We start from the raw sequence: 13,988 nt of genomic DNA, 5'->3' as shown, positions 1-13,988 counted from the left end.
TCAAACATTGTCCAACTTCTGTACAAGCGAGGAGAAGCAATGAGTCCATCATAGCACAGATAATGCCGAGTGTCTGTGTACTCAGAAGAGTTTTCTTCCACACCTTAATAGTTGTGTGGTTTCTCCCAAAGTGAAAGATGTTGTTTTGCTTTTAAAATACTCACAAATTTCCCCATTTTCATCATTTTTTTGCAAAACTTGTTTAAGAGTGTCTCGTTCAGGGGTGTTATTTTTATATGGAATATAATTTTCTAGAAGTACTAAAACATACTTTAAAGATTAATTCCATCTTCCCATGTTAAATGTAAATATTGAAACTACTAAATATTCAAATCTAGCTCTGGTCAAAAGAAAGATTATTTTCAGACTATCTTGATATTCCTGGGTTTTGCTTTCTTGAAGGTATTGAATTACAAGCTACTAAAACCTTCCTAACTTGTCAGCCACATCTCCAAAGATCTGAAGCACAGCTTCTGAATCTAACCTCATTCTTCTAATTGTTTCTTGAATTAATTCTGCTCCTGCTATCATGCAACTGAGTTACCACTCAGCATTCTGATAGGTCTGACCATTTCTGAGAGATCCCCAGMCCAGCTGCACAGTCTTACATAAATGTGAACCTTTGTGAAACACAACCAGAGACCCTCCCTGTCTCATAGCAGAGCCTCATCGAAGTCCAAACTCCTCTGCTTTTAGGAAATCTTAGAAGTTCAGAAAAGTGTAAAGCTCCTGGCAGAAGGGAGGAAATGACATGAAAGATGTAGTGAGATGAAGGGAAAGGTTAAAACAAAACAACAACTGAAGAGATGAAAAGGACACCTTGTGTAAGTATGACGAAAAACAGAAAACGAGGGCACAAAAGTAGAGAGGAAGAGAGACAGGAAAACACGGGGTAGGTAACTCTAACTCCAACGGTCTGTGAAGTTTTCACTCATTCAACAGTACCTCATGGAACTGCTGAATCCCACACTACAGAAAAGCYAACAAAAATGTAATTATCAGTTGTCATCTGCAGTTTTCAAAGTTTCTATTTATGAAAAGTATACAACGTAAGTACACAGTTTCAGATAATCATGTAATCGAGGGCTATTTCTAACGTTATTTGCAAAAAYAGAACAACACCCAATTGCCTCTATTTTCCATCTCCAAAATGAATCACTGATAATGCCTCCATARTGTAATTAAAATCATGGTTGCTCTACAAAACCTGCAAAAACCACAAAGATAATGCAGCTTCATCTGACCATATGTGAAAGATGAGGCACAGAATCACATATATAATTGGACTCTCATCTTCTTAGTCTGAGTCCTGTTTTTGGCTGCAAACAGTGCTTGGAAATAGTTTCAGATACTTGATCACCGGGACTGGAGCTAAACTAGCATTGTACACACAAGCAGTCAGCTACAGGATTATTTTACTATTGCTATGAGAGCTCAAGGAAACACTCAGGTATGAACCTCCTCGCTATTGTGCATTGTCTGCAAGCCCCATACTTTKAAGCCATGGCAAAATGGAGACACTCTTTAAATCCATCAGTAACACAAAATTAAAATCTGCATTCTAATCCCAACAGATTCATAAAGTAAAACTCACAGGGGGCTATTTTCAGGTCACAGCATCATWACCACCAACACATCTATATACAGTTATCTTTTAAAATGTATTAGCCGTCTGTGAAAACCTCTGCTTCAAACAATTTACCTTGGCAACTTCTGTTCACTGGGTGAGGCTTCTTCTACACTACAGTACTTGTGCCACCAAAGCCACTTCACCTCGAGTTCACTGACAGCACGCTGCTGGGTTAGCTTGAGACCAAAACCTACCTTGAGACCAAAACCTGCCTCTTCCAAGAACAATCCACAGCAAAACCAGAAGACAAAGTACATAAACACACTTGACTCTGCTCCTGACAAGTACTGACACAGTGACCACTTGCCATCTCTGCACAGCTAATGAGATAAAGGCCACTGGAAACCATAACCTTTCTTGAAAACACAGTTAAAAAGGAAAAGAAATACATTTTCCATGGACTTAACAATATCACTACTACTCTTTTTAACCTCAAGGAAAGTAGCAACCACACATGTGCACAAAGTAAACACAAGCACAGAAATAATTCATCATGGATTATATTTAAAAATAACTGTAAAAGTTAATTTGAATTACATGAAATATTCTAACCCTGTAGTTGTCAATAAATCTTCACATGATGCATCTATATATCTATAGTTTTCCACAGCTCCTCATACTCTACCTATTTAATAAATTGTTCTCTCTTTATAGCAACAGTAAATATTTGCCTCTCCTATTCCTCAAAAAATTGAAAATATATGGAAAAAGAGCACTACCAGATTCTAACACTGACTGGTATATAAAGCTATATTTYCCAATCATTTATTTTGCAGGCAAGTAAACATTTCACCTTTTTCAATTTTACCTTTTTATTTATCTACAGTCTTACATTGGTCCAAGTACTCTATTTTTGTTACCTATAGAAGTATCTATTTTCATTTTGCTGTCGTCAGTACTTTCACAAAATCTARATATAAGAAAAAGAAACTAAAACTGCTTTTTGCTACCACATTTTAAATATTATTAGGGAAATATACCAATTTTTATATTCATATCTTTGATGCCAAGATGCATAGCCTAACCTCTGAATATGTCACTATMTCTGAATTAACATGGCACTATCTATTCTTTATTCTTTCACAACTGAGGTAAATTCAACTGTCTTGACAATGAGACTTTGACAAAAAAGAATTGCAGAAGACCTGGAGTTGGAAGGGACCCATGGGGATTATTGAGTCTGATTCCCAAGTTGTCAAAATAATACTTTAATTGAATAGGGGGCTTTCAAATAATTAAGAGGTRCTATATTCTGTGACCTGCAACATAAATTATTGCTCAAATGTATTTGCTATAGAGGTTTTAAATCTTGTATGGYGTCTTTAAGCATTCAATATTTAATATTTAGAATTCAATATTAAAATATGATTACAGAATTAATTTTCAAATACTACATCTAATATTGTGAAGAAGTCTAACACCACCATGAGTTTCTCATCACCCACATTAACACATTTTTTGAATGGATGGGAAGCCATCCTCCTTTTTCTGGGGAGAGAGAGAGAGATCCAGTTTGACTTGTGTTGCGTGAACAGTTTCAGCTACACATGCAGGGTGACAGCTATAAGACCATCATAGCTGTCATTTTAGGGCTAATTAGTACATTAATAGAAGAGAACTTCCACCCTTCGGGATACATATTGTAACACACAAGGTCACTTCCTTCCACCTGCCTAGACTGGACTTGGATGTAATTTCCATAACAGCATTTAACATACCATCCTCATCTGTCTGGATAATGGTCTCCTCGCTCTCCTTCCTCCCTTCTGGGTTGGTTAAGATCATTTTGAGGCTGACATTTGTGTAGGGAGGCAAACGATCCACAACGTGCTGGGGCGCTTTGGGGTCCATGTCCAAGCAGTCTGCTTTGCTCTCGTTGTGTCCGCAGAAGTAGTGGTAGCAAATGGTGACATTGAAAGTGTGGCAACGAGTGATGTTGTAACCCAGGGATTCCCAATCCACGGCGATGTGTCTGGCCTGGATCTCAGCAATCTTCAGTGTTTTTGGTGTTCTCATAGGTTCTAGAAAAYRGAGGATAARGAAGAAAAAACTGTTAACGCTTTTYRTCCTTGCACTGAACTGTGGCYGGTAAATGGTAACTCCAGGAATGCGAAAGTAAAGGAAGCACCCAGCAAACAGAAAAATATCATCCTTTGCACAGGTTCCCTGGAGGGGAAARAGCTGCCAGTCTTTCATTTTTGTTTTGCTTCAGTCCTTYCTGTTATCTCTTTGCAGGCTTTAATCAGTGATGGAGACTTAGCAACAGTGAGAAAAAGAATTGCTAATTATCAGTGGACTAATTCAAAGCAATTGAGAATACAGGCTAACAGATGCAAGAAGAGTGACCAAAAGGCCACCCAGCTGTCACTGCTAGCTCCCCTTCTTGATTTCTCCCTTACCCTTTTCTTTTTTTTTCACCTGTGTAAATTAGATAATACATCAYCATGGTTAAGAGTGAGCATTTACTACATTATGATTTATCATGCCACCAAGCAACACTGTATACTAATTATACTAATTACCTTACTAAACTAGCAGTWACAAAAATGATGCAGATATTAATTAGTATTTATTATTTTAGTAATGAAGCTATTCATTCAGGCAAAACCTCTCAAAAATAGCACAAAAAGTGTCTTTGGATATTCCCATTGTATCCYGATTCCCTCAAATCCCCGGAACTGATTGGACATTACTCTGAGCAGGTAATCTCTGACCTCTCCCCAAGCTCAGCTGCTCTCCATACTTGCATTTCCACCAGCAGAGTACGTGATGCTCCCYGAGCAGTCATCAATCTTTCACTGTCTCTCTAGTGCATTCATTCCTCATGCAAGACTAACTTTTATCGTTGAACTTAATTAAAATGATTACACAATGAAAATCATGACCATGACTGTATATACTAGAGCTTTGCTGAGAAGATAGCCTGCTAATACATCCTTCCTCACCAGAGAAAATAAAGCCTTTTGTTGATACAGCTTTAGCCTTGTGTCCTTGCTGGTTTAAGGTCAAAACCAGTCAAGATTATTCAAGGAAATKAAATATAGGATTTCTCTGTCTGAGCATAACTGTTCTTTGTAACTTGCATTTATGAGTTCCAACAAGGCAAGAACCAGCCAAAAGCACAGATGGTATATTGAAATAAGGAAATGTGAATCAGTATAATCTATTCAGCATGCAGTTTGCCAGACAAACTGCAAACATTTAGTTTCAAACATCAAAACAACTGAATTCTAAATATAACAGAAAGGTATTCCTACTAACATGATGAGTGTTAAGGATTAAAAATTACATCTATTTGTTCCCATGTTCTACCCTTCCCTTTCTTCATTTTGAACCATCACATGTATTACCTTTGCCCTTAAGTACTTATTTATCACATATACAGTGAAAACTACAAATGAATAAGTAGACTTCCTCTGCAGCAGCCCTCTGAACACATGGTACATTAACAATAGAGATTTGAAACTGAAAGATAGCATTGAAAAGGTCCTTGAGAGATAAGAGAGTTGAAGACAAGGAGAAAAAGCAGGGTTTTATAGAGAAAACAATGGCTGGCACTTTAGCAAGTACAGAGAGGTGTGAGGTGGTCATGGAAAACAAAATGTGGCAATGCAGTAGATCTGTGGAAGGAGCTAGTAAGGGTTTTCAAAGAATCGGTATTCACCTGGCTACTGCAAGCACTTAGGAAAAAACTGAACACACTCAAGTGCCACAGATGAGAACTGTTAGGACAAATACAAATATATATATATGGTTTATGTATATATATATTTAATAATCAGCCTTTTTCTCTTATGAATGACAGTGCAAATTTTAGTTATACRTACTCTGATTTARGAGTTTGAGGCCTAAAAGAGTAAASAGATCCTTCACCAAGGAAACGTGTTAAAGGCTGTTTTCCTTCTGAAATGCAGATTTTACCGATTTYAATAATTTCCTCTTTGTTCTGCTAATCCAGTTTGTGCCTCCAACCACTCCCACTAGAGATGGAATTCAAACTTGAATTAAAAATCTTTTGGAATTAACACAACATAACACCTGGTGTCTGACCATCGAGGCTGAAAGTATTAATRTTTGAAGCTGATTAATCAGTAACAGAAAATACACTCCATTTTCATCTTACATCTCTCATGACAAAACTGAAACTGCATTTACACTATGCTGCACAGCACTTCCAAGAGAGAAGAAAAAAAATAAAAGCTTTGTTAATCCTAAAGAAAAATTATTTTACAATTCTAYGCAAATTTTACAAATGTGTCACAGCATCAGAGGAGATACTGAAACGCATCCTTTATTCACCTGTCAAAAAGGAAAGAATGAAAGACAAGAGTGTGATCTCGCCTTCTCACAACTATTCCCTTCTTTGGCAGAAATTAAACAACTTCTGCAATATTGAGATGGTAATTAAAGTCTGCAGAGTCTCTCAAYAGCTTCAGTAAACTCTGCCAACTGTCCCACTGCTCCTAAAATGATGCTTTAAAAACACAATTTTACTCTTTCTTCTGGGCAATGTTCGTCTTGGGAATCTCTAGAGGTAAAGCCCAATTGTTTTAAACTACCACACCACAAAGTCTCCATCTGTAACACCTCAGTAGAAAGCAATTTTCAAATAATTACTTTTCTCAGATAAAACACGATAGAATTTTKGAATAGGTTTCCCAAAGATCTCAACCATCTCATTAAGAATAGCTTTGATCTTGATGGGGGCAAAAGGTATTCACCACCTTTTCTTTCCATTTCCCTATCACAATTTTGGATTTATGTTTCACTGAAATATTTCTTTAACCCTACCGGGATTTAATTTCAATGTATGCCTTCTCTTCTGATTTCTTTATGCTTTTTGAGTACTTCTAATCCCAATAATTCAATTTACATCTTTTCGTGCCAGTTGTTTTCCCATCTTTCCTCTTTAAGTCACATCTAGAACTTTTATCCAAAATACAGGGACTTTCAAGCACATGAGTTTTCAGTTCTTTGTTGAATTACCAATGTCAAATTGGCACTCTACGACAAAGAGGGAAGAAATAAGGAGCTCTCAAAATACCTGCTCAATCCTTAACCTGTCTGCTGGAGTTTCAATAATGATGGCAGAAGGCACTTAATATTTTTCAGACATTAACCTACCAATTACCCCTGTAAGACATCTAAGTGGTGTTAAAACTTTTCTGTGAAGAGAAAGAGGCAGAAAAAAAAGGATTAGCTTGTTCAAAGCTACAAAGGGCCAGGGCCACAAGAAAACTGAGTGACACCCAGCTCCCAGGTCACTGGTGGCTCTGGCCATCAGACACCCAGCCACAGCAAGTCAGAGAGCTCATTTGCAATGTATGTGCCAATGCTTTCACCTAAATTCTAACTCCAATCCTACACTCTAGTCCTTTTTAAAAAAGAGGTTTGGTGGGGTTTTTTTCAAGGTTTTCTTAGAACAAGTTTGAAAAAGCATAACAGTGCCCAGACACTAATTGAATATCTGAGCATAAGGATATGTTATCTGAAAAACAATTATTTGGCTTTCTCTTTTAGAAAGATTTTTTGATTGAGAGCTTCACATTTGAATGAAACAGCATTTTATTTTTCTTGCTTTGCATTAAATCTTGTATTTAAAATTTAAATTGTGGGGAGAATTTTTTTCAAGCCTTTCTCTCATCAGATAAAAGGCTGGAGGGAGTCCTTTGTGGTGACAGCAGAAAGTATGCAGGACTTCTGTTGTTGCAGGAAATTCAATATCCTGTGACTGCATCGAGCTCTCAGACATGAACATCCTGACTAGCAGAGTCAGATCTTTGAACAGAAGCCCAGCAACAAGGCATATGGAGGATTTGGTGATAGTGGTGGCAGGACTGACCTTTAGGTTCTCCTGAACACCTCTAATGATGACAGTCTCTCTTCTGCCAGACCTTGGCTGCYCATGGGCTGCTGCTATGAGCTCCACCCCATTTCCACCTCTGCTTAGAGCCAGCTTCTCTCTCTGCCCTTTGCTTTTCCTATCTGGCAATACCCATCTCTGTTATCTCCCTCGTCCTCACTTCTGCTTTATCTCCTGGCACACAAATGCTACCAAGTGGTCGCTGATTCAGATTCATTATCCAATCTGACTGCTTTTACTCTCACTGAACCAATTAAAAACAGAGGCATTGGGAGAATATCAAAAGAGCAGAAAAAACAGAATGATACGAGATCTCTACGTTTGCACAAATTACTAAATCCTCAATCCTCATCCRGAAACCATGTAAAAGAATTGTATGTACGTGGCACTCCATCACAACAATTTCTGGATCAAGAAGATTTAACCCAACCTTATGGGATAAAATAAAGAACATTTTAGTAATTCTCCAAAGGTTAACAATTGAGTGATAGATGGCAAAAGAGACAAAACCTGTTGACACCATAGAACCTCTCAAATGCAGGATGATTTAATAAGACATTCCAGATAACAGATAAAATGAAATTCAATTTCTTTAGTGCTTGATAAGCAACACGTGATATGACAGGTCAATATCAAGCCTCTTTGTAGAGATTATCTTCACTTACACAGTGATGGGAGTGAAAACAAAAGCCTTCACAGCTGCAGAAGCAGCAAGGTGAGAGTGTGCACTTCCTCAGATCATATTTTTAATGATAATACACATTAGCCTGCTGCCAGTCAGAGACAAACAGATGTCCCAAAACCTGTGAAAAAATTCCATACAATGAGGCTATCAAAGTATAACATGTGCTATGCTTTAGCTGCCTTTCCTCAGAAATCCTAAATATTGACCGCAAGACTCTAATTTCCATGTACATGTCAGAGGTGGGGGAATTAGATCTTCTGAGAAGCAACCAGAATGCACATTTATTTACATGAAATGGAAAACAAACAGGCAAATTTTAAAGCACAAGCATTTCAGACAAAGGGTAGTTCTCAAAAACCACCATATGCTGAAGATACACTGTGTATTCAGTTCTTTAACTTGGGTTGGCTTTTGGATCCTTCCTTCCCCTTGAACTCTTTCTAGTATGTCATTACACTGAGGAGCAGACTTCCAGTTTCTGATTCAACCACATTGACTGAAACTCATATCAAGTTTAAGAGTGRTGCAGATAGCCTTCACTGGTGACACTAGAGGTGAAACTAACTGGTCTTGGAAGGTGTGATAATGCACAAATTTGTGGTTTTGAGAGAACTATAGAGACATGTGGGCTTATGGTAAATAAAAACTCTCACATAGAAAAGCAAATGTATAAACGACCATTATTTAAAAAAGTACAAGCAATAACCCCATAATTTAAAGCACAGTGTTTCTCACCGAGGCTCCTTTAATTATCTTGCCTTTAAAAGAAAAACTATACAGAAAAACAGAAGTCATTATATTTCTGCCAATATTCTCAGTCTGAACAGCCACTGGAATTTCYCAGAGTTTTCCTTTACAAGAACATGAGCCTCCTTGTCCTGTGGCTTCTCCTGACCTTTCCAGGGTAACTCTTTCCTTGGCATGTGGGAAATAAAAGAGGATTATTCTAAGATGTGGTTGTTGATGCTTTCCCAGTTCATGCAAGGTCCTACAAAAACAAAATGTTCCCAAAACTTAAAAAAAAAGAAAAGGCAGTTCTTCTGAAAGACCCTGGATAAGGACCTGAAAGAAAGGTTAGAGTGAAAAGAGCCAATGGAAGCACAACTCAAATAGGAATAGCTGTCAGAAGTGCAGTATGAAAACAATAAACAAAGGTTTCTCACTTGCTCATTTCAGCTGCATTACTCTCAATTATTTCTYTCATTATTAGTGAAAGGTGAATCAGGCAGAAAGGGTTTTTATGTAGATACCAAGTTCCTCACATCATAAACTCGGTTAGGACTGCTGAATATATGAGTGTACGACTCATTAAGAAGGATTGAGCTAGAGTCAAACATTTCAAGAGACAAGCACAGTCTAAGCAAGAACTACACACATCGACTGTGATCACTTCTGCACTTCTGGGGGCGATGTGATATTGTCAAAGGAGCAAACTRTAATTAAGTTATGTTATGAACAAAGCTAACAAAAATCCCTAGGTAAGGTGAGCTGTACTAGAATATCCATGATGAAACCCCTGTGTTTCAAGATTATTAACCTACAAATCCGAAAGAATTTAGCTCAGATTAACTCCCAATAACTCCATTATTTAACAATATGATGATAATACAGAAAGATCCTTCAGACATCCCAAAAATGCCATGCACTTCAGTCTGATTTTCATAAACCAGTCTGTCTTTGTGACAGAATAATTTTTGCCAATTCTATTCAAGTTTCTTGTCTGTAACTGACAGAATTTTGACCATTTCTAAATAGAGTTACACTGCCTTGAAGTAAAYGCATAAATCAGTTATCAGCATTGCCCCCAATTCTTTAACAATTTAGTGATAGTTCATGAACTATTTATCTTCAGTCAAGGACTCTCTTCTATATACTTAGTGTGTATTCCAAGATATTCCACTGTTGGAGTACCCGCACTCCCTCATTCTCAGAATCTACCAGGACACCTGTCATGTAGGTAAATGCAAGTTGGAAAGTCTCACTGAGGTACTTGGTGGTAGGGTTTTTCGTTGGTTGGGTTGATTTTGTTTGTTTTGGGGGTTTTGGTTATTTTTTTTAGTGTTGGGTTTTTTTTTTTTTAATCTTGTTTTATGTCAGCAGTTAAGAGACCTGATTTTAGACAGCCACATTTGAAAACTTGGGCCTTCAATCTTTTAAAACTTAAAAGCATTAAGAAATAGTGAACATCAAAGGAAGARAAGTTAAATGAAGCTGACAGAAGTAGTACAATTTGAAGTCTTTTCAGCAGTCTGACAAGAAAGAAAAAAATTAACAGGTACATATTCCCACAACAAAAATAATAGGGATTGCTGGGCATCTCCCTTCTCAAATATGTGACACATACAGAATACAAAACAAATATGGATGCAAACACAAAAAGAATTGAATTAGTGTGCATTAGTATGTCCATCTGTTTGTCATGTGAAATATGAACCCAGAATAAATGAAACTATGGTATTTAAACTGTATTAACACTACAGATTTATTTTGGTGCAGAAAAAGGTTGCAATTGCATGAAAATCTATGAGTTTTTTCTCTTCACTTCATCTAGTGACTGATTTATTAAGCCAGCTTACAAATTTCTTATTGACCACATACCTTAGGGAGCTGAAGAAAACATCTGAATTGTTACATAGATAATCAGCTCTACACTGCATTAGTTTCAGTAGCAATGAGGGGATATTCAATGTATTTCAGAACGTATCTTTTTGGATGCAGAATACACCTGTCCCTGCATCATAGGTATAGTAAACAGATAAATATAACTGCACTACTGACAATTATTTACCCATTTTCTCTTGATAGTATGTTTATTCTGTTGCCTCCACATATGATAACAGTTTGTGCATCCTTAGCATGTAATCAATAGCTGCAAAGTCTTGTATTAGCTTGAGAGATTAGACATCCCTTGATAATAAATTCTATTGATTTCTCCAGTTTAGCTTAGCTGCAAAAATCTGCTTTTTTTTTTTTTTTTTTAATTTTTAAACCTGAGTTTAAATCAAAAGGAGATATATGGGCTAGGGAGGGAGAGGAAAAGCTGGCATAACCTTTTTAATCTCATTCCTCCAAATGAACAAAACATATCTGGTGGTGTAAAACACAAATCAGCATGTCAACAAGCATCAAACTGCAAGAGTAAACACCAGGGGAGCCTGACATTACAAAATGCCTAGGAAACCTGTTCAGGACTACCACTGTGAAGTTTAACTCTGTGAAGGCATTTACAAAATTAATAGTGAAAGCTGAAAAGTCAGCCTTTGACTTTAAATATTAGTGGCATGGTTATGTTAAAGCATCTAAAACAATAACAATTATGTTATGAAGAACATGTAGTGCATATTTACACACACATGTATACACTTTTTACCCATTGAACCGAACTGTTCAATGTTATGAAGAAAGCATTTGCAAACATTTATTTGAACATAAATCACCATTATTGCTTAGATGATATATTGTTCATTTCTCTCCAATACACATTCATAAACAAGTTTTTATGGTTTTGTTTACAAACTATATATTTGGGAGCTTAGGATGCTATGAGTATTAGGCAAGATAACTAAGTAGGAGTAGTATGAATAAGCTAAACAGGAATTTTCTGTGGATATCATTAAAGCTTCAGTTCCTTTCTCCTGTATATTAAAATTTCAGTCCTCCAAGTTAGGAAGCATAAATATCATCACATTAAATAAATGGAAAAATGCGGAATGCAGATTATAATAAATAAATAGCAAACACAGAAGACTCAGACTATGAAAAAAGGCCACATTACCTCTTATAACTAAGAATTTAACATTTCAGACAATAATTATGATACCCACYTAAAACCTGTACATACATGTGCGTGTGTGTGTGTACACTGACAGACTTGTGCAGATATGTTCCCTGCAGATAAAACACCCATCAAAATTCACCCTCTCTGTCTCTGCACACCTACTAAMATGGTCTCAATCCCATTTGCTCTTGTTTCCCTTTCACCCCATCTGGTTCCTGCTGCCTCTGGGGCCCCAGTTGAAACCACCCACGCTCCATCCCACTGCATGTAACCAGCAAAGCCTTGAGTTTCCATCCTGGTCACAGCCCATGAACTAACACATGCAATGTTGTGTTTGTATGGTAAGACCTCAAAACTGTGCTGCACCTTACTCTGGCCCTTTCATAAACCCAGTAACACATGACTACATATCACCCAAAATATATATTGAATAGTGATAGATATCTTTATATAATGTATATGATAAATTTTGGATGAAACACACATTTGTTAAATGGCTTAAAACCAGAAGTGACACTGTATCATATATAGGATGCCTAATAATATAAAATTCTTCARAATTAGCTTGAACTTTTATGACTAGCAATGGAATTTTCTTGTTAATTTACATTCTAAATCTACCTGATTCTTGATAGATTCTGCATAGCCTTTTGAGCTAATTCAAGATATGAATTTGCTGCATATATTTTTTCCTGTCATCGAAACAATCCAGGTAATTTATTTTTAAAAGCTGAATAACCAAACCCAGAACTTGTACAGAAAAGTTTTCCTTAAGCACTTGAAAATTTATTTAAGAAATTGTCTTCATTTTCTTCATTGGCTCATACAAATTTAAGAACACAAGTTGATAGTATAAGCAAGCTTGTTTTCCTCAGGCAAAACAAAAATTCAGAGGCAAAGAACAATTCCTCTAACATTAAAATCTTGAATAAGATCAGAAACCATTTTTGAAGGCATATGGAATTCTAAAAATTCTAGTAAGGAGCGAGGGGGAAAATTCTTTTCTAATGTGGATACCTTTTTAGTATGAAATTTTAMCATTTTTGAATTTCAATGAAATGTTGTTATTTATGTCACACAGCAAAGTTTGACTAAATATGGTTCAAAAAACTCTTCTATCTATTGGTCAATCACCACTGCCAAGTGACTACCMCAACCTAACACTTGTATCTGTATGAATAACCTTCTTAATACCTTAATCTAGTATTTCCTTGCAGATATTTCMAACAACTTTCTGTGCATTTTAAGCATCCCAATTTCAATTCAACAGTCCCTTGATGTGATGTAACTGTGAGAAAAAAATGCATTATTGTGCCAGCAGGCAAAGCGCATGATTTGCTAATGGAACAGTCATGACATTTTCTTTAGAAGATACAGCCCTAAATTGATAATTTCCAGAGAGGAGATTTTTTTTTTCTGAACAGTTCTTCCAAATTTTGTTTTCAGAAAGGGAAAGGATGACAAGGAATATTTTGCTTTTCACATTGACTTGCTCTGTCTTGCCAAAATTGACATAGTATCAACTCTCTTCCCTAACACCACGTGGCTGCAAAAGTTTGCAAGGCTATTTTGGGAACTGGGACCTAATCCTGCAAACCTTTTGTTCYTGAAGCTGCCTCAATACAAGCAGGGCTCTGCAGAAGTGAGCTCACAAGCACCTCTTAGGCACTGTGAAAGAGGGTCCTTGCAGAAAGAACACAAAAGCAACAAAAAGGATTTGCTGACAGAGCCACTAGCAAGCTGGGGAAGTGTTGTCTAAAATAGGCCATGAAATTCAAATAATACTTTTCCATTTAGCTGCATAAAATACTCTCAAGAAATTGCCCTGCTGCTTCACTTTCAGCCATCTAGTGTTCCTCCAAGCTATTCTTTCCTGTCTAAGCAGAAACTTGGAAAACATAAAATAATTCACCTACAGTAAAAGAAGGTAATGTATTTTAGAAACAATTTTCTCTTTGCAAACTTTCTCTGAACATTTCTGGTTTATTCCATGATCCCAAGACACAAAAATGTTCATGAAAAATGATCCTAC

At 36.7% G+C, this 13,988-nt stretch overlaps 1 protein-coding gene across 4 annotated transcripts in view; it reads right to left on the bottom strand.

Annotated features, from left to right (window-relative positions):
* PTPRK (protein tyrosine phosphatase receptor type K) overlaps nucleotides 1–13,988 on the bottom strand; it is a 384,925-nt gene that overhangs the window by 90,947 nt on the left and 279,990 nt on the right. For all 4 annotated transcript variants that reach the window (XM_057363581.1, XM_057363580.1, XM_057363583.1 and 1 more), the window contains exon 8: nucleotides 3,349–3,651. In XM_057363581.1, coding sequence (XP_057219564.1) covers nucleotides 3,349–3,651 — 303 coding nt within the window. The remainder of the gene's footprint in view (nucleotides 1–3,348; nucleotides 3,652–13,988) is intronic.

This window comes from Malurus melanocephalus, unplaced genomic scaffold (assembly GCF_030028575.1).
Source record: "Malurus melanocephalus ecotype Western Australia unplaced genomic scaffold, MMel_1.1 scaffold_29, whole genome shotgun sequence".
NCBI classification, from domain to species: domain Eukaryota; kingdom Metazoa; phylum Chordata; class Aves; order Passeriformes; family Maluridae; genus Malurus; species Malurus melanocephalus.
This window is presented reverse-complemented; position numbering and strand designations above follow the sequence as displayed.